This window comes from Labrus mixtus, chromosome 9, assembly GCF_963584025.1.
Source record: "Labrus mixtus chromosome 9, fLabMix1.1, whole genome shotgun sequence".
Taxonomy (NCBI): Eukaryota; Metazoa; Chordata; class Actinopteri; order Labriformes; family Labridae; genus Labrus; species Labrus mixtus.
Window position 1 is genome coordinate 12672258 of NC_083620.1, and position 21437 is coordinate 12693694.

At 40.7% G+C, this 21437-nt stretch overlaps 1 protein-coding gene across 2 annotated transcripts in view; it reads right to left on the reverse strand.

Moving 5' to 3' along the window:
- pid1 (phosphotyrosine interaction domain containing 1) overlaps positions 1–16441 on the reverse strand; it is a 31523-nt gene extending 15082 nt beyond the window's left edge. Inside the window, exons 1-3 of one of the 2 annotated variants that reach the window (XM_061046303.1) lie at positions 16266–16421; positions 4977–5103; positions 4398–4544 (exon numbers count right to left, since the gene is read on the reverse strand). In XM_061046303.1, coding sequence (XP_060902286.1) covers positions 4398–4532 — 135 coding nt within the window. In that variant the 5' untranslated portion in view covers positions 4533–4544; positions 4977–5103; positions 16266–16421. Of the gene's footprint in view, positions 1–4397; positions 4545–4976; positions 5104–16265 lie in introns of both variants that reach the window. The other variant, XM_061046302.1, reaches the window with a different exon arrangement.
- Between the last annotated feature and the right edge of the window lie 4996 nt (positions 16442–21437).

The following is a 21437-nucleotide window of genomic DNA, read 5'->3' on the forward strand; positions in this document are numbered from 1 at the left end:
GAGCTCAACATTTAAGTAAAGAGCCAAAAAATATACCTTTGAAGCTACACAAAAAGATTTAAGGAAATACACATACTTGCTTTTTATTAAAAGGATCATACCACCTTAACATTTGTATGTTCAATATGACGCTACAGCTAGGAGTTGGTTTTCTTAGGTTATCAAAGAAAGTTACCTCCAATCGATCCAACAACAATAACTTTTTTTTATTTCTAATCTTTTTGGGGCAGATTAAGAAGTGTTATGTTAGTAAGTGAGCTTCTCAGATGCTGTTTGAGAGGGATTATCTTATCTTTTGACAAAGCCAGGCTAACTGTCTCTTTCTCTCTTTTAGTCTTTGTGATGCCAGCTAACCGCCACCTGTAGCCTTGTGTTTCCTAAGTATCTGTGTGGCATTAAACAAAGAAAGTGTTGGCCTTTAACTATAGAAAATAGGAGCTAGTTATGTAAAGATTTATTACTATTAAAACATTTCCTTTGCATTTTCCGAAGGCTAGATGATTGTTGTAAAACAGCTCTCAACTATTTTAAATATTGTTATTTTTACAGTATTTTGTTGGAGGGAGTTTCTTGGTATAGATTAGTCAGTTTCCACTCCACATCCATGTGAATCCCTTTTTAAAGTCTAAAGTTTACTCACTGACTCACTTCTGGGCTGCTACAAACGTAAAACTAGGACCTGAATCAGACACTTGTGTGCTCATTCAATGTATGGAGGTTTACATACCCAAGAAGCTTCATTTATAAAGCAGAAAGAAATTAACAGAAAGGTGGATTCAATTCTTTTTATACTCTCGGAAACAAAAGACGTATTGATTTGAATGCCAACAAAAACATGAGTAAGTAATTTTGAGCAGCCCCCAGAGTCATTTCACCATTGTCATGGAGTATGACTGTGGAGCTGACAGGGCTGCTGCATAGAGCATCAAACACATTTTCTCAATGGATGTGAAGTGGACTGCTTTGAGAGCACCAGGCCAGGCAGGGCAATGAGAGGTGGCCTTTCATCCATGCTAGCTGTTAGCTTTGGCAGACAGACAGCAGCCCGCAGCCAGCCTTCCTGCCTGCATGTAAACTGGGAGCACAACTGGGGGCTGGGAGAGAGCGCAGAGAAGGAGAAATGAAAGACGGGGAATATAAAACCTTCCAGGAGGATAATAAATGGTAGTGTATTGTATTGTGGAATATAAAAGCCAAGCAGGGAGGCTTGAAGGAGCTCAGAAAGACCATTGTTTCTTCAGTTTTTCTGCATTGAAAAGAAAATAAAGTCACTTCTAGTATAATGTCACGGTCTAGTATTGGGTGCTGAAACAGGTGGGCAGACAGATATGCAGACAGGTAGGTAGTGACTCAGACACAAACTTACACAAGCCAACAGATGCAGGCGGCGAGGCAGACAGACTTGCAAATAGGGAGTTTGCAGACAGACGAGGGAAATGAATGTCTTGTGTGGCTGGTATTCTGCTGAATAGCTGTAGTGGTATCCATGGCAACACGGCTTTGGCATCCTCAGTACTGCTGGAAAGAGCAGCGAGGACAGAGGAGGAGCGGGTGGAGAGAGGATGCTGGGATTCACACTAGACAGAGATGGATACCAAGTATAGCCGTGTGCAGAGTGCACCTAAGTGATACATCAATATTTATTTTCTATCATGGCAGTGAGAGTGTGAAGCAAGACACGGCTGCATGTCGTTTCTACTTCTATTCCTGATAAACAACTGTGCATCATTACAGTGTTTATATTGGATAAGCAGCAGCTTAGATCTTTGGCGTGTCTTTGCTGTCGGAATATTAGGGGGGGGTTATCATGGCCAAAAAAGCTTCCAGTGCATGACTGGAAAATCAAAGACTAATAGTGAGATGTGAAATACGTTGTTAATCACTGAACACTGGGATGCACATGAGTCAGAAGCTGGTGATGAAGTGAAATATGAAGTAAAAAATCTGCCAACTTTAGATTTTCCCCTCTTTCAAAGATGTCTTATGTTATAGGCTCATGGTTTACAGCAGTTATCACAGTGATATCAAGCTTTTGGAAGTTTGTTTTTGACAATATAGTTGCGGCCTGTTTCTTAATTTCTCCCATTCAACAACAAAGTGTGGGTGGGGGAGAGAAAAGTGTGGGTCGAAAATCATCAAATGTCAGTAAATGGACTTGACAGCAGAGGCTGCCATGTAAAGTGTCGATCAGTATCCATTTATCCCATTCATAAACAATGAAAAGTGAAGGAGCATTTTGTTGGTACCATGACATAATGTCAAATTCTTAACAGACATGTTGTAATTTAACTGTTGCAGTACTGACAAGAATGTGAAAGATTCGACGTCTTGTGTTGTAACTCTGCACAATTGAATGTCTGTACAGATTTAATTGTCCGAGCACTGAAAATAGATACAGTCACAAGACAATTTAACTGTGGCGTTTACAAGACAGGAGGGATCGTGCTGGATTTTATTGTGTCTGGCAGGATAACAGCTGCTTCTAGGAGGCATAAAAATGAGCAGGAGGAGATGTGTAACAGGTGCAACAATAAATAATGTAACAGCTTGACAATGTCACATCATCAGGAATGTTTTTCTTATTCTAAACAAATCTATCATCTGTCAGCTGCCATCACTGATTTTCTTTCCCATCTAAAGATCACAGCATAACAGCCTAATCTATGACGCGCATCATATTCTGTATTTTAACCCTTAAATGGGCCGAAATGTTTCAAAACATATTTTAAGCAAATTAATTAATTGCTGTTCTCTATTGTATCTGGACTAAAATAACACAGTCGATGACACTTGACCCAACCCTCCAGCCAGTGTTTCATTTAGTCCACCCACTTAATGCCCCTCCAACCCACAGCCTGTCAAATATCTGTATCCCCCAGGATACACAAACCATTAAAGGGTTAAAGCAGCTATGAGGGAATAATCCTTTTGTGTAGATTTAGTTGATCTCTGCAGACACAGAGATGTGTTTTTCTCTTTAGGGATCCTGCCATGTAACCTGTATACGAGGAAATCTTTAAAGAAACATCTTTTCATTCTTGCTTTAACTTGAACTTAAGTACTTGTCAATATGGAACTTAGTAGGGGAAAAGATAATAAAGGCTCTTTCTGCCTGCAAGCTGTAAAGCGCTTTGACTGAATTCTATCCAGCAAGTGGATGATGCCATTAAAATAACTATTCAGTCAATATTTGAGTTTACTGCCTGAATAGGTCATTTGGAGGAATTCATATTTACTTGAGATTGTTTGTAACCAATTAAGAACTCTTCATATCAGGTAAAATATTGAATTATTATAACAACAAAATGTGTTTTTGTCCACAGAAGTTGCACAAGACACTATTTGACACTTGTGGTTTGGAGCTAGTGAAATCCTGCTGGCTGACGTGTTTCTCTGCATGTGTGTTTCTCTCTCAGCCAGACTGAACCAGTCTGCTCCGCCAATAAAGGCTGTCGCACTGACTTTCACTTCATGTTTTTACTTTAGGAATTTTTAAGGGGGAGGGAAGTTCTGATTTGGAATCAGCACTTTTGGTCGCTTAGCCGCCTTATGTTGTGAGGATGTTTACACATACATAGTATATAACTATACTGTATGTGTGTATATGTGATGTGTGTGTTTGAAGGCTTTTTCTGTGTGTTTTTCCTTTAGCTCCTCTGTACAGTGGTCCAACAAACACAGTTATCAACAACAATCACAGGGCCTGTGTGTTCCACATGTGTGTTTCTTGGCAAAAATTTGAAGGAGGACAAGTTTTTTTCCTCAAATGTTCAGTCCGCTGCCAGAAAGGAGATGTTTATGTGCAGTCAGGTAAGGTTGGAAAAAGGTTCAATTCATTTATCGAAAATGCTTGTTAATGGTGCATTGAAAGAGACCAAAAACAACATTTTACACACAAAACATAATCCTCATACAGACACAGCCACTTGGAGCTGTCTCACATGAGCCCAGATTTGTTTTAGTTTATTTGTTATGCTTGCAATGCTGCCGCACAAGGCAGGCAAACACACAAAGAGAAACTCGGTTGCTTGGTTGAGGAGTGTTATGTGTAATAACAGAGCTTGGCTGCTATTTTAATCTGTTTGTTTTCTTCTGTTTTGAGGACAGAGGAGAGAGAATTAAGCTGCGTGTCAAACAGACTGGATCAAACTTTTCATCTGACCCTAAGCGCAGCCGAGGGAGAATAGAAGCCAGAAACCATGCAAAAAGAATCATGTGCCCAAATACGCTGATTTATTCTAATTATTAAAGGATTGGATTCTGACTCCAGAAACTCTGTGTGTGTGTTGGAGGTAAGAACAATGGGAATGAATAACCGTGTTGTATTATGGATCTATTAATGCTATTATAGAATTACTGGGTTGGATTTATGGATTATTCAGTTCATGTGATCATACCTTGTATCCAGCATGGGGCCTGTTCTTTGTGAGCGGTGTGGTGGAGCACAGCTCGATGGCCTCGGGCTCGTGGAAGATCACCGTGGGCAACGGCTCCTTTCTCAGCGTCAGCACATTGAGCTTGGTCTTCAGCATGGTCTGGAAGTGCTGATGGAAAGAAAAAGAAAAAAAAACAACTTAAGGATAAATGTCATCAGTTAGAGACTGTACCTTAAGCTTTCTAGTCAGCATTTGCCGTTTCCTTAGTAACTCTGCTGAAGGCTTAGAGCGTCGCCTCCACGACATCAGCACTTTGGATTGTCTATAGGAATGAAGCTTGTGCCTCTAGAAACATATAATTACTATTAATGTTGGTAGAAAACAATGCTGCTCCACTTTCATTGGTCCCACTATTTTAAAACACTAACAATAGAAATCACATTATAATCTTGTATGAGCGTAAAATCCTATCAGTATGAATAGAACTGTCCAAACTAAAAACATTGATGGTGAAAACTGAAGACGAACGAAAGTGAGACGGTGTGAGAGGTTGATTCGGCTGAAGGTGGAATGTGAGCAGCAGATGAAGGGAGCTCTGACCTCGCTGCCTCCTCCGTCAAAACAAGAGAGTAGAGCCGCCTGCTCTCACACTCCAGTCTACCGCCAGTGTTTCCTGACGCCGAGCAGAACCACATGCTGAATCTGGCCCTCTGGAATTTCTGGGCTTCTTAAAAACAGTCGAGACAAAATTTCGCAACAAATGAAAAAACACAGGGCATATGGCACGCATGCTGGGGAGTGAGTGTGAGTGTGTGTGTGTGTGTGTGTGTGTGCGCAGTCTTTCTCCATAATCAAAGACCATACAACACACTAACACTGTCATTTCTAATACATGGGAAATCGCATTTGTGAGCAGTACAACCCCTGCAGATGTGATATTATATGATTCTTTTTGTTTGTTTGTTTCATTGCAGTTTTTCAGACCAAAGTAAAAACTTTGATCATTCTATAGGCAAATAGCTACAGTTGCATCATGGGATAAAACTATTACATGTGACTGACTCCGCTTTAATTCTTAATTTCTAGCTTTGAACAGAGGTATTCATCATGATGAATAGTTGTTACAGTTGTGTGTCCTGATGACAGCTGAATACACTCGTAGAGTCCAGCCTGAAAGACCACAAAAACTGCTTTATGAACTGACATTTTTGTGTAGTCATGTTCCCCAAAGTTTGAATAATAATGACTTTATTGATGCCCAGACTTTTTCTCTTGTGCTTTCAACTAAAATGTCTAAACAATATCCATGCATAACTGACCCACTTTTTCATATATATCTAAAAAGTGTATTTAAATATTAGATCCTGACTAATATATCTTTCTACCAATACCACCAGGCTGAAAAGGTTCATATTATTCAGATAACATACATTGTTATGCATATGTTATGCAGCTATGAAAAAGAGAATCACAGCTGAGCAGACTCAGATCCACACTCATATTACCTGACAATTCATATTATATTTTTGATTATTGTTCAATTAAGTTATATTCTAACAATAAAACTTTTTTGGGTCATTTTTGCCTTTATAATTGGATAGGATAGCTGAAGAGAGACAGGAAAACATTTGGGGGCGAGAGTAGTGGATGACAGGCAGCAAAGGGCCGAGGCTGGATTCGAACCCACAGCCGCTGCTATGAGGACTATAGTCTCTGCACATTGGGGGCTAGGCTATCAGGCACCCCAAGAAAACACTTTGGGCCAGATTTACTAAAGGTTTGCGTGTCTTAAAACGTGTGCAAACTTGATACCACCAGCAAAAAAAAGTGCTATCTGATCTACTAACGGCACGCAGTGAGGATTGCGTCTTTCATACGAGCAAAACAAAAAAGCATTGTCCATTTAGTACGTTTGCCTTAATGAATATGCAACATGGGGCGTTTCTGCCCTAACGTGCGAAATACTGGGAGGAGAAAATGCAAAGAAGTTAAGTTAGTACACGCATTGAGATTTACCAAACCTGGCAAAAATTGCAGTGATTGTGACGGTGTCTGAATTTAACAACTTTGAAAAGAACGTGCTAACCCAGGAGACCAGTGTTACTCACAACAGGCTGCTGTTATTGTAGGAGGAGACACAGGCACAGTCAAAGAAGGCATAAAGATCACTTTATTCCCCACACATGTTATGCCTATGTATAGCCAACAAAATTGAACATTCACAGCCTCAGCATTCTGAAGAATTTCAACATTGACATTTATTTCTTCCTATTTCCCTCTTTTCGCCAACATTATATTTTAAACTGGGGATTTCCTTTTTCTCGGGCTGCGCTCCTCTCCATGGCGCGCGTCTCCTCCCTCTACAGCCCGCTGCCGCTACGCTTGGATGGGGGGACCTCACCTCTGTTTGTACCCCCGTCTTCGATACCACTTGCCAGAGCATTTATGTCCGATCAGACACAGCGCTGGCCACCTGTCGTGTGCGCAACAATGTGCAGAGTTTCGCACCTGAGCGCCACAGAGGAGACAGCTCGCACCTCCTGCTCAATGTATGACAATTCATCTTCAAAAGATGGAGGGAAGAAAAGAGAGGCCCTGTTTAATGCCGAGGTTTTCTTGTAAGCCAAATTTTCTTTTTGTAATATTCAGTTCTATCTGCTATAACTCGAAAATACTGTATGTTTAATGCCTCTTCCGTTTATACCCATTTTGCGCTTGCAGTCGTCCTGCTTTCTGTCCAAACTCTCCATGACGTAAACCAGTAGAACACGCAAAAACCTAACTTAAATAGTACCGCCTCCACAAGGTTTGCACTTGGTGTCATTCACACAAATTTTCTTAGTAGATCACCCGCAAAACACCCACCAACCAAACGTGCAATTTGTTGAAACGAACACGCAATTTAGTACTCTTTAATTGGGATCTTAGTAAATCTGGCCCTTTAACATAGAGAAGTTATTATTTCATGTTAACTCAAAATTTGCTTTCCCCCCTACTCTGAGAGTGTTGTCCCGGTATCTGCATCTTTATAGGTCTATAGGCTCTATACTAAACTCTCCTGATCATCTGGTCTCATGTAAGTCTTGAATATGTCTGAGATCATTTTTAAGTTGCTGTTTTTTATTTTCTCTGTTGAGCAGCTAAGCTGTTTTCCATGTTGGACGTGTACAATGTCCACTTTTTCTTTTTATGCAGCAGATGGTCAACATTTTTCAGTGCAATGAGAACAGTACATCCTGCCAACACTGTGCATCATCTATCTTCAGTGCCGGTTTGTTGGTATAGCCAAGTAGATCAACCTCAATCAACTACAATAGAAAGGGTCTGTCTCTGTTCCTACAATTCAACACCACTGCATCGGGTAATGTTTCCCATTCAAGAAACTGTTGAGTGTTCTTATGTTCCTGAGAATGTGGGTTTGCCTTCTTGGAGCCGATTATACGTCTTTGATAATCCGACTGAAAAAGCAGTCATGTGCCTTCAAAATAGCTGCTTAACTTTAGTACCACTAACCTATTCATGATAACACGATGGCTTGGATAAGTACATTTTTGATAGTTTTGGGGTTTGAAATTGCTTCCTGTTTATTGCTGTCTTCACCTTCTGCATACAAATATGAAATTCTTTGGGTCTTTTTACAAATACGTGTTAACAGCATCTGTGAAATATGCCAAAAACAAATACAACGCAGCTTAAAATATATATATATATATATATATATATATATATCTTGTTCAAATCATATTATGTGGTCCTGCAACACACAACACAATGACCTGCAGACTGAGGACCATTGAAACACCAGACACACCTTCAAGAGTGAGCCTTCATGTTCAGAGGGAAAAGAAGGAAAAGACGGAAGAAAGGAGGAGGAGGAGGAGGTGTCTCCAAAAAAGAAAGATAAGGCAAGAGAAAAGAGCAAGGAGCAGATGAAGGAGAAAAAGAAGAAAAAAGGAAGATGGAGTTGTGAAAGTAAAGCCACATGTGTGTAAACGCTCGCTGACCTCCGCGTCAGCACTTTACTGCTTCCTGACAGCAGCTCACATTCCTGCGGTTGGCCCTGGTACGGAGAAGGGGGGGGGGGGGGGCTCCCCGACTCCTTCGCCCCCCACCAGGAGCAAAAGGCCTCAGCGGAGGCCACTACTGGACTTTCGTTGGAATTCTATTCATAATATTTTCACTGCACTTGAATGTTTTTTGAATTTCTTACATCCCAAGAGTCTCCTCATTCAGTAACTGCTGTTATTGATTCTATTTCTGACTCTCACTTGGACCCAGGTAGGTTTTCTGTCTCCACCACAGAGCAGTTCTGGTTCGGTCGGAATTGAGCTGGTTTCAGCCAAGGGTTTTGTCTACACTTCAGACTTTAATGCTTAACAATGGCTGCTGTCACAAGAAAAACCTCAAATCTCCAAACAATGCCACCCTTTCAGCAGTGTGAAACGCAGCCTTGTTGTAAGATTGAGCTGTCATTTAGTGGCTTGATCTCGACACACGTGATGTCAATTTTAGAGTTTTGTTAAAGCCGCAGCATGTGTAATATTTATGAATGTCTGATGATCTGATCAATGCCCTGGCTGGCTAAAAGCCCTCAATACAGTCCCCTGTGCTGTCTGTATGAACCAACATCGTTGCATGAACTAGATAATCTAACTGACATGTTTCACATTTAAAGTAACTGCTTACCGTTTCCTATAATACAACCCCAACCCCACAATCCCTGGGTGTAGTTACTGAAAAGGTCAAGGGGGGGCATTAACTGGAAGATGGAAGACAAACTTTAGCATTTCAGTGCTAATGCTAGCCTTACCATTCTGTGACAAAGTTACTGTAATGTACATTGTGGCTGTGTGTGGCTCTTTTCATGTTTGAGGGGAGCGAATGTTTTAGTAAGTACGGTACCCCAAAGTTGAGTCTATATATGTTTGTACTGAATGTTCCTTTAGTGGAGCCAATTATTATGCAGCATTTATACTCTGTTGCTCTTACACTGGATCAAAACACTGATCCCAGTGCTGTTTAATGATCCCAGTCTGTTGGTTGGCTGCACTAACATGTTAGGCTGGTTAACACGTTCATCTCAGATTCACATTTCTAACAGTTCTCATATCTTATGAGGAATAGATGTCATGTATTGCATGTGAATAAAAAAGGTATATGTTTATACTTTAGTTCGACTATCATTCTTTCTGTTCCAGTGAACATGTGTTTTTATTACTTCTGTTTTATCGTTTCCACGAAAATTCAGTATGACTTAACTACATTCTTCATTAAGTGAGTTTTGCAGTAAATTTAGTCAAACTATTTGGTTGTTTATAAGCCCTTTATCACATTAATTTAACTAAAACATTAAGTGGTCTACATGTTGAGTAGCATGAACAGATGCTAAAACATCAGCAGTGAGTCACTGCTGCCAGTGAAAAGCATATTTAGAGTGAAAATAAGTTACAAAAAAAAAAGAAGAACTTGGCTGAACATTTAGAACCCCGAAAGTACAATGTAACTTTTACAACTATTCATTCATTTGTGTTTTATGGATCTCTATGCCCACAAGATATGTTTTTGCTTCAAATGAGTTCTTTCTGTAACACTTTGTCCTAAGCTATTTAAAAAATGTAGCTGTTTTTTTGAGAAAGGTAATCTTCAAAAACCGAGGACCTGTTCCGCAGACAGTTGCTCCCAGTCAGTTCTGAACTGCTGCTTCCCAAGTATGTCTTTGATTACTGCAGGGAACACAAGTGTCATCAAGATGAGTACACATGCCAAGATTTCAATGGGTCTCCACTCTAACTTCCACATTTACAACAGTCCAGGTAAACACCTGAACGATCACGTCCGTGAGAAATCAAGCAGACAGGCTAGCGAGAGTGTCTCCAACCAGTTTGCCTCCTGCAGTGATGAGCTTAACAGGTCACAGATGGTAAGTTAAACTTTCAGCCCCCTGAGGGAGCATTCTTACAGGAGAGAGGTTCTCAGGTCAATCTCATGGTAAGTAACTGCACAACAGGGTAAAAACGGACCTTCTGACACGCCTCCTGACACACACAAAATAGAGGTTATAGGGATGTGCTTGTGACGAAACAAAAGAAAGCAGCTGGAAATACTGTTAAGAAACCACAGACAGATGATCCGTGTCTAAAACGCGTGATAATACAAAGAAAAAGTCAACCTTTGGATACATAGACGGCTACTGCTTCATCTTGAGAACTCAAAATGTGGTTATTGATGTAAAAAACTGAAAATCACAGAGTTAAAGACCAAAAAAAGTTTGTGAGCAACATTTGGCACATCTGCATACACACACCACCCCCCCTACACACACACACACACACATAGCAGGCTCCAGCATGAAGGGCTGCGCAGAGCCCTGTACCAGATGTCATACAGTAGGCTGCGTGCTATCAGGACATCTGTTCTGCAAATCAAGCTTTTCAATTTTAAAAAAGACAAATAGTCACCAACCACGTTTAAATGTAGAATCAGAAACGGTTTCAGGATCATGCTCACTGAACCGTGCATTACTATAAACTAAAGGAAAGATATCATTGTGACAGTTAGCTGTGAAAAAATAACTCCTAATAACATTGGGAATTAACCTGTTCTGTGGTTTTGGTTCCTGCACCTAACTTAGTACAACTTTCTCTTAGACTGGGGTCTACATTCCAGGAGCGACAAAACAAAAACTGACTACTTTAGAAAACTTTGACATATCCTGTTGAGTTTTCCTTTTTTTATGAAGTTCTGTTTACATTTAATTTAAACCACACAAGTTTGTGTATGTTTAAATACTAACAATAATGTATTTTCTGAGCTAGGAGCCTGCGTCGTTCACATTCATGTTTGCTTTCTGTCCGTCTTCTTCCTGGTCTTTATCTGATACATTACTACATTTATAAAGCAGTGCAATGGTAGAAAACCATTAGCATGAATGAATTGGCCCATGAGCTCTTGTTTTGTTGAGTGTTTACGAGACATTGACCAAATTGTGACTCACTTACGGACACAGTGTCAAATTCTGTTTAAGTGGTCAAAAAAGTCCAGAGGGTACGTTCAAAGTGGGAGACTAATATAAAGCTTATAACCACAAGCAACAAACCACATCACCACATAAACAACAAGGATGTTTTCTTGAATGAGTGGCGGAGAATTGAATAACTTTGTGAGAGAGTAAACAGCACATCGGCTACAGACACACATCAAGTGAATTTGCCCTTAAAAATGTCTCCAACCAACATGCCATGTCTGTCCAAACAACGTCTTCACTTTTCAGGACGAGCATCCAGCTCCCTCCTGTCCCTGTTTGTATGTCAGATGTCTTTCATACAAACATCCTTCCTTCAGCCTCCGTCCTGATGATAATGATGATGTGGTCTACAGGTAGAGGAGGAGGAGGAGGAGGTTGGTTACTGCCATGTGGTGGCAGTAACTTCTTCACTCCACTCGTAGGATGAACCCCTTTTATTCCCAGCACGGTAAAAACTGGGCAGTCTTAACTTCAACATCAGTTGTCCCTCTACGTGTTTACAACCTCCTCCTCTGTTCCTGGGACAGTTTACGAGAGGAAATAAGTCTGAATGGACTGTGGGAGGTCCCTACACAGAGAAAAATCTGCTTTGCTGAACCCTGATTGGAGCACTATGGCGTGTAGAAGGGAGAAGGCACACGAGCGGATGCTGTGATTGGTGGGTTACTACTACACAGGAGGAAGTGGGTATTAAAGTACCCTAACCTCAGAGCCTGGGGGAGGTAATCTCTGTCTGATAGTAAAAACATCAACAGCACTTTGACATAAACAATAAACCCACAGCCACATTTTAAATAGTGTACATGGAGCCAGAGCACATGGTAACGACCTCCTATCGACAAAAAACACAGTCCACTGTCAAGCACATGGCTGGTTTCTATATGTGTCACTTTATTTCCCCACTGTCAAGTAGAAAAATGTGTACAATATAAAACTCAATAGCAATAATGGCCAAGCAATGGAACCCCCCAACCACACGGTAGTACGATAAATTCTCAGGTATAAATGCCATGCTGATGAAGGTTGGAAGATGTTGGACAACTTTTGAAACCTAATGTCAATTCCGGTGGAAGCCATGATACTGGCCCTAGACTTCATAACCTAAAATGAATCAAATAATCTACCTAGGATAATGACCAAGATTTTGTACAAAAAAACAGACACACTTACATTGATGAATTGGAGGAATAACTGTCTCTGTCAAATGCAAATTCTTTGGAAATCCTTAAAAAAAATGACAACTTCTGCAAACAGATAGTTATGCCCATTCATCAAATACAAAGAGACAAATCCTGAAACCACTGAGCCAAAAGCCATTTGTTCACAAGAGGCAGATCTGTGCTGGTTGAAAAAAAAAAAAAAAAAAAAGACAATGTGCCAAGGGAACCATGGGAAATTTTCTGCCAGTCTGCTAGTGGATCCCTTTTGCCACCGGGGCCACAGTCCCAACAATATAGCTGTGGCCACAAAGCAACCTCAGACAGAAAGGCAAGCCAAAAGTCTGGAAACAAATGAAGACAGACATTCACAAAGTAAAGATGCAAAGGCAGCAGCTGGTTCTCACCGGGTGTGACCTCAGATGACTATTTCTACACTGTTAGGTCCACATTTCCTTAAAAGCTCAGCCCCGGTTTGTCAGTGTCACATACATTTAAGTGTCATAAGGGGAAACGGCGACTAAAGAAAGAGCTGCTGACGGAGAAAAAACAAGATTGGTAGCCAAAAGGAAGCATGTTGTTGTGTGTGTATTCATGCTTGACAACTGGTAGCCTGTCTAAATATCTGTGGATGTGCATCCAGACCCAGAACGCTGCTCATTGTGTAATGTGTCGCTGAACTCACATGGCCTCTGCATGGGAAGGAGGGGCAACCCAGAAGTGATTTAGGTATATGTGGTCAGCGAGAGAAAGAAGGCATGGAGGAAACACAGCGGGAAAGATGCAGGCACAGGAAGAGGAAAAAAAATAAGCGTGATGCAGAGCTGACACACAGAATCACAACACACTTCAGACTGTCAATGTATGCAGCTTTCCTTCTGTGAAGTGACCTGTATTCTCCCCCCACACACACATAAGTCCTTCTATCTTTTCTCCCCCTCTTCTATCCGCTCGAGTGTGAGACAAAAATGCAGCAAGACATCAGGTGTTGCCATGGCAACTGAGGACAGCACAAATGCGGATAACATAAACGGCTGCCATATCGAACAAAAAATACATAATAGATGGAAGCAAACACAAGTACGTTCTAGATCAGCTACCGTACACTCTAGAAAACCAGACCAGCCCTGACTTGAATAGAAGAGGTGAGGATACCAGTCAAAAGGATGGTCGTTGCCATGGTTACAAAGCAGAAAATTGGCTGGTATTGCAATAGTTCTGTAACCATGTTTCATTCGAAAAGATTTGCAGTCTTCTTACACTATTTTAATCTGTTAAATGATGTTGACCAATGGGTGATACATGAGTGTTTCTGCTATTAACCCCAGGTTCAGCACCTGAACCCCCCCCCCCCCCCCCCCCCAAGTCAAAAAGAAAGGCTGAAACATGCCAGATTCTTTATTACCTTCGTGCCTCGGCCGGTCGTAAGCTCGTCTGTGCCAAGTGTCAGTTATCACAAATAAAGATTTCTCTCAACACCAAAAACAGATTTTTTTTCCTCCTACAAATCCTATGGAAGGATGAAGTTTCCATGTTTCAAACGTGTGAGCAATAATTCTCAAGTCAACTCAAGACTTTTGCATTATAAAAGATCAGAGTCAAATACGACCCCTATGGAAAGTGTCCCATCAAGACAGGCCATTGTCATGTCAAAATCAAGAAAAACTGGTAGTGTTCAGTTTTGACGAGACTAATTAACTGTTTTCCTCACTAGCTATTAAAAAACCTGCACAGTCACACACTGCCAGTTCCAGATGAGTTTGCACACTCTCTTCTTCTACCTTCTAACTTCCGTCAACTCACAGGTGTTCAAACGTATTCTTCAGAAAAAACAACTCAAAGTTTGATTGTGTGCGTGGAGCACAATGCTGTGTCTTATGTAATGTGCAAATGTTACATTTTACCTCGAGAAAGTATTTGGACTGACAAGCCTTGATATATAAAAAAAAAAGAACACTCAGTGCAACGTCATGTAGGGATAAATTAGCTAGTCAGCTAACACATTGCAATCCTTGGCAGTCGACATGTACTCTATCAGAAAGTCAGAATTTTCCAATAGCGATAACTTCTGCGTTACATTGACAGATTAAAAGTATCCATGTATTCTTAACTCCATGACCCCTGTTTTTAAAGCAGGCTTTCTGTAGCTCCTTGAAAGGTCTAGCTGAGGGAACACTGATGTTACTTTGTTGCTTCTGCGACTATGGAAAGCTCCCCTCAGTAAAAACCATGACCCAAGTCACTCTCTCCCCAGTAAGTAAGCTGGTCTTTAAGATCACTCCCTGCATATCTGGGCCGATTCATTCCATGCACCATTTGCCAAACTTTCAGAATTAAAAAAAAAAAAAAAGGCGACATGTTTCCCTTGTATGACAGCCATAGGGAAAAATCTGTACATCCACACACAGACTGAAGGATTAGCTGAATGCACTCCCATAAGCTTAAATGGACATAATGATCCACATTACTTACAAGTTATTTGGTTCTGTTTTGGGCACCAAATTATCATCGGCTTTGATGGAAAACTACATTGGCAAAAAAAATATGTCAACCAGGTCATTCTCTTTAGTGTCGGTCAGTTTTCAAAGTGCTGTGCTTGAAAGACTTAGGTCTATTCACTGTGCACTATTTGCAAATTCTCTTATTTAAGGAGTCAGGGGGGGGGGGGGGAATCGGATATTTGGTGACTTTGTGACACTTGTTGAGCATGAATGTGAAGCAGGGTGGCCCAGAGCTCTCCCGGTGCAGTGAACAAGCCTTGATCAACAGCTTATATAGAAAAGGACATACATTGGTTATAGTTTATGTCTGATGGTGGTTACGTGTATAGGGCCTAAATCAAAGAGTCATGCAGATGTGTAGCCTATGCATCATGGGGACATAAAGGCTACAGAGGCCCAGGCTCACTTCACATCTGTAGGCTACACCGGAACTCTCGGTTTTAATAATTCGTGATTCCATCTTCTTGACGCCTGGGCAGAAAGAGGGATTGTGCAAGTTCACTTGGCAGGCAATCCGCAGGCCGACATCTGGAGAGCATTACGTCTGAAGGAGACGTGAAGCCAGGCTCGGTGCACGGTTTGCCCCTTAGATATCAAACTACGTGTCATTCACGGTGTTTGTTCCTCTGTCTTTTAACAGGTCACAGGAGACAGGTTACGGACCATAACCTGCTTCTTTTTTTTTTTTTTTTTTAACGATTTCACACAGGAGATTTCATTGTGGCGTGACAAAATGAAGAGAAAACAAAGTGACAACAGGAGGAAAGGGCCTGCACATACACTCATTACGTTAGCGTGATTATGAGAGTGTGGGGTGAAAAAGGCCTGTGGCCCAAATTAGCTATTTTACACAACTTGAATATGCGTGCCTTTGACATACAGAACATGTCCAGTGATAGATTGATACAAGAATTCAGTGGAACACATTGTTGCACTGGGCTGGCGTACCGTGAAGAGGTGCATTTAAACGTATCACCACAAAGGGAATCATTTGGAAACAGCTGTGAGCAAACAATCGTTTTTGCGTTGGTTTCTAACATTTAACAGACGGCTAATAACATCCGAAGGTGCTAACACAATATCTGCAAGTCTCTCCAGGCTCCAGCTCTGCACAGCACGGCTGGTTTCACTAACAGTTACCACGTCTGAACCCTTTATTTACTGCTGCCATGTCGACAATGAAGGCTCACATCCGCCCGTCTCTTACCTGCAGTCGCTCCGACGCGGGTTGCCACATGTTAGCAGGCTCGAAGGTTTTCTGTCTTGACTGCTGCTTGTTGTCTATTCGTAGTCCAGTTCACATCTGTTCGTTTCCACGGCTTGCCTCTCCGTCCTCCTTCAATCTGGACTGGTCGGTAGTGAATGGTGTGTTTGCTCCGCCTGCCTGGCTGTAGTTATTAGAGCCACCAGCAGGTGGAGTTACCTGCTCCCTGCGGCTGGACGGCTCTTGGTGCTGCGTTCACGGACTTTATGAAAACGGGTTACCACTGAACTGCGTGTTTTGCTTCTAGAAACTCTACACCTGCAGCTTTTTTTAATAGCATGATGTCTCCATGATCCTGTGCAGTAGTACACTTTTTTTTTTGTTTTACTTATTTGTATCAGACAGTCTTATTTGTATCGTGAAGAGGAGCATGACGCTTGCTGCTTTAGCATCCAAGACATAACACTTAGGCAAGTGCATATTCAAGATTCAAGATTCAAGATTCAAGATTTTTATTTGTCACATGCTCATACAGATGTGCAGTGAAATGTAAAATACTGTTCAGCAAGGCCATGCAATAACACTCAAATTGCTAATACACATATATACAGTAAAATAGAAATATAATGTAAAATGTTAAAATAAATATTTGAATATACAAAATATAGAATAGAGAATAATGTAAACAGTGTCAGTGTGTAAAGTGTGATGTATTAAGTAGCCAGGCAAATGCTGTTATTCAAACACCCACAATAGTTGAATCCTATTTTCTAATTACAAACTTTATATTCTCTTTTTTCAACGTATGTTAACCCTCCACTTATCAGTATTATCATATAAAGACCAAATGACAATAATTTGTAATAGAGTTGCTTGAATTAATACATCAGAAAGGGTTGTCACCTGACTCTGCAGTAGCATTTGCTTCAAGGTCAGTAAGCATCTTCTTTAATAGTTTTAGTTTTGTAGCTCAACTATTTCTTATTAAAAGACTAAACATCAGATGAGGGCCACTAGTTGATGAAAACAGACGGATGTGTCTATGTACGGATGTGTACATGTAAAAGCGATTGTAAAGGTCTACTGGGCTGACATTATTGTAGTTGTGGGTTCATAAACATGAATCTAAATAACTGGTGGGATTCTCTGTGTTTGCTTGATTTACAAGCAGGTTTATTTTTGTGTTAAGTGAAAGCTTTATAAGTAATGTCAGTGTTTACAGTTTGTTCCTCTGCTCAGAAATGGTTTAAAATGTAATGTTCTCAACTCAACTCTTACTTTAAGAAAAGGACTGAAAATATTCTAAAATAATTAAGCTACTTAGTCTGTTTTTGTCAAACATCAGTACCCAATTTTTGTATTCATTTCATATTAACATAAAAGTGAATGAGCTTAACATCTGGACACTAAAAGGCATCTGTAATGATATAAAGCACAGAAATCAAGGTCTTAGTCAAGATTAGTCATCCAGACCAGAGTAGCCAGCCAGCTCAGGAATGCAGTTAAAATGGAAATGATCGTTTAAAAACCAAATATAAATGTCATTGCAATGTGTTATGTGGCTAGAGTAAATGAAAATGTGTTTATGTGTTTCCAAGTTTCACAAAGCCAGCTAAGGACAAATTATCTGGTGAATTGCTCCAGTCGTGCCTAAACATTTGATCTTTTAAGCTTTCCGAAAGCAAGTTGTACCAAAAGCATTCAGTCCGTGTGACGGTTTTGAAATAAGATTGGTGGGAAAACTGTGAATATTTTTAACTATTGGGTACTAACAGTATCGTTTTCTCTGAAATGTGATACATTTTCTGTACTGTAACCAAACAACAGCTTCTATCTCAGTATAAGAAGCTCATTTTATCAAGTTGAGGCATTGAATGAGATAGAGAAACTCTGTTTCTGACTTGTGTAACACCAAACCTCACACACTCTGACCCTCCAGGACCCAGAGAGGACAAAGGTCAGGCACGGGACCTCCAAAGCAGACCATCACCAAAGGAGAGCAATCAATAACAGCTGGTGCCCCTGCCATATATTGGGAGTAATGTTTGCGTACAAACATAATATTTGTAGGTGTGCTGAGTGACACGGCTTGGCAGTTGAAGTGTGTATTTAGAGATGTTTACATGAGGAACATCTGGACAAAGCCTGAGGTCACTGAGGGCGTTCACTCTACTTACACTTCATAAAAGGTCTTTCCCACGGCTCACGCGTCTGTCTGGAGGGTGTAGGACCTTGGGACATTGCGGAAAAACTGACTCTGCACAGAAGTCTTCTATTTTAAACTTGTTTTCATGAGGGTTTTCTTTTTTCAAAACAATGTAATCATTTTTAACCCAAGACTTACTGCGGCATGCTATTGTTTCAAGTTCTGGGGGGGCGGTAAAGGAATATAAGGCATAATTCCTATGAAGGTGACAATTATGTCTCTATTGGTTGTGACGTGTGCAAACTTTAAAATGCCATAAAAGTTATAGAGAATTTGGGAAAGCTGCAGTTTCTAAGAAGTATGTCCCTTCCTTTGACTGTTTTTACATTTGTATTATTACTGTAAACTGCAAATTAACTTGGTTTTATTAGGCTTTGTTTCCATATCATTTAGACAACAAGCATGCTTTGAAGTTGCTTCATACTTGTTGTAACTCCCAAAGTAATTAGGTTATTTGTAAAATCACATTTCACCCCATAACAGTTAAGTCTGTATGCATTTTTTCCCCCATTGTTCTCGGTAAAATAGCATCGGCTCAGTCAGAGTGGATGGAGTAAGTTTATGAGCAACAAGTTAAAACTCATGCCACAGATTCTTAATTGGATTGAGGTCTGTGCTTTGACTGGGCATTCTGAAGTATTAACATTCTTTGACTTAAGCCACTCATGAGGAGGTCGTCATACTTAGAGTTATTGTACTGCTGGAAGTTAAACATCTACCTGAGTATCAAGATTCTTGGTGATTCAAGAGTTGCTTTTTTTTAGCTCCATCTATGTTGTCCATAATCCTTAAGGCTTGCCGCTTAGGGTACCCGTGCTTGTGCTCGTGCATGAGAAACTGTACCGTGCCGAAGCTCACCTTTTCCACCCGTGCCAGGGCCGAAGAAGTGTACCATGCTTCAGCACGGTATGGAGCACTCACACTAGTCAAACAAACTGGACTTTGGGGATTAAGCTTGCTTGGGCTATAATCATTTGCTGCTGGGATGTTGTTACCGATGTGTTGTGCAGAGTTCGATTTCCTTCCACACATAATTGTTTGCACAAGTTCAAAACTAAATTTGAGTCCCAAAAAGTTAAATATTCATCTCATCTGACAAGAGTCATTTTTCCTCTTATATGGCTTGTGGCAAACTTTAAAATGAATCTCTTAGACACTTTTCCACGAAGGCCTGATTTGTGAAGTTTGTTTGTGGCCAGATTCTCCCACCTGAGCTGTTGATCATTCCGTCCATTACGAAGTCATCATTAGCATCTGTTGCTTTTCTGACTAACACTCTCCTTGCTGGGTCTGTCAGCTTGGACGGAGGGCAGTCAAGTTTATCAACGGCCTTTTGAAGGACACCTGAGTCTTCATGTTGCTGGGGGATTAGTACTTTTTTTTTAACAGTCTCTGAGGCCTTTAGTGAGCAGGTGTTTTTATATAAACGTTAAATTGAACACAGACAGACTCTATTTAATAAATCACGGGACCTCTGAGGCTAATTTGTTGCACCTGATCCTAGCTATGGGTTTCACACATAGAGACTGTAAATGTTAAGCCTGAATGACATCATTCATCTGTTACTGCAGGGGGCTTTGGAGTCCCATCGATGGCTGTTGCTATGCTGGAAATGCTGTCTCAACATAACTTTCAGTTAACCCTAATGACAGCCAAAGAGCTGGAGCTGAGCTCTAAGCCTCTTGACATGCTGTTACGCCACGCCCGTCTGTCAATCAGGTCAGCTACGCACCATATTGTGAATAATGCTTATCCTTCATCGAATCAAAATGGATGAGTTATGAAAAAAATCCCCCCCCTGTACAGTGTGTTCCAAGCAAGGCAAGCTAACCAGGCTGTAAACATGTTAATTTCTGCCTTTATTGAATGCAGCCAGCTTCAAGCGGCCACTCGGCAGGATTTTCACAGCAATGGGTGGTGAATATCTCAGACTCCAACCCTGCTTTTGATTAATCAATAATACAGAAAACCATGCAGAAAACCACCAGCTCTCCAACATCCATCATGCACTGCAAAATTAAGGGTCATTTTGTGTTGGTCCGTTACATATTTTAGATAATAAATGAATCTATATTTGATATTGGTGTTGTTACATTACAAATTGTGGAATAAGGGGCTCTATTTTCTTGAATCATTTTAATTACATATTTCCGAGTCTGTGCACCAATGCAAGAACAAAGATGACTGTACCGACCATTATGTCTAACTGGGATCCAAATCTGGGCTGCTTGCAGATCATTTGTTAATGACTGAGGAGGTCAACAGCATTCCAATTGATGTGTATTTTTGCAGAAGATAATGATAAAACCGATAAAATTATGGTTTGCAACAATTGCAGCGACTCCTGTGGACAGGGTTTGGGTCAACCTTTGGCAGATTTTTTCCTGCAAATGCGAAAGTAGTGTTTTATGATGAAAAATCCCACCCTGCTGTCTTTTAACAGTCAAACGTATCCCTTTCTGTATCTTAGCCATTGGTAAATGTCAACAAAGACTGTTTTGGCAGAGCTGGAACTCACTCGGTCTGACACTGACCTAGCGACAGTTGATATGAGCCTTAAAATAAGTTACAATATAGAATTTACAAATCTTGGCCCTGATGGTCTCATTTGCAGGTCACAACGAGACATTTGATTCTGTTTCATAACCAGTAAAAAAAAATTCCTCACAGGAGCTTTAAGATTTCAAATCCTCCTTTAAGGTTGCAAGTCATCTGGTAAAATCCATGCAACTGCTTTTCACAGCCTACTAGAATTTGAAAAACAGTAAACAGCTCTGTACATGGATAAACAGTGGCCTGAACTTGATACTTGTGTTTTACCTAGTGTGACTGCGGTGTGGTATCAAACCCAGTAAGTTTTTTTTTTTTTACAATGACTAGCCAAATTCGGAATGTCTGACCAGAAGTCTTTTTTTAATGCAAATGTTTAGACAACCTAAAATCACATGAGGAACAACTCGACGTCTGCG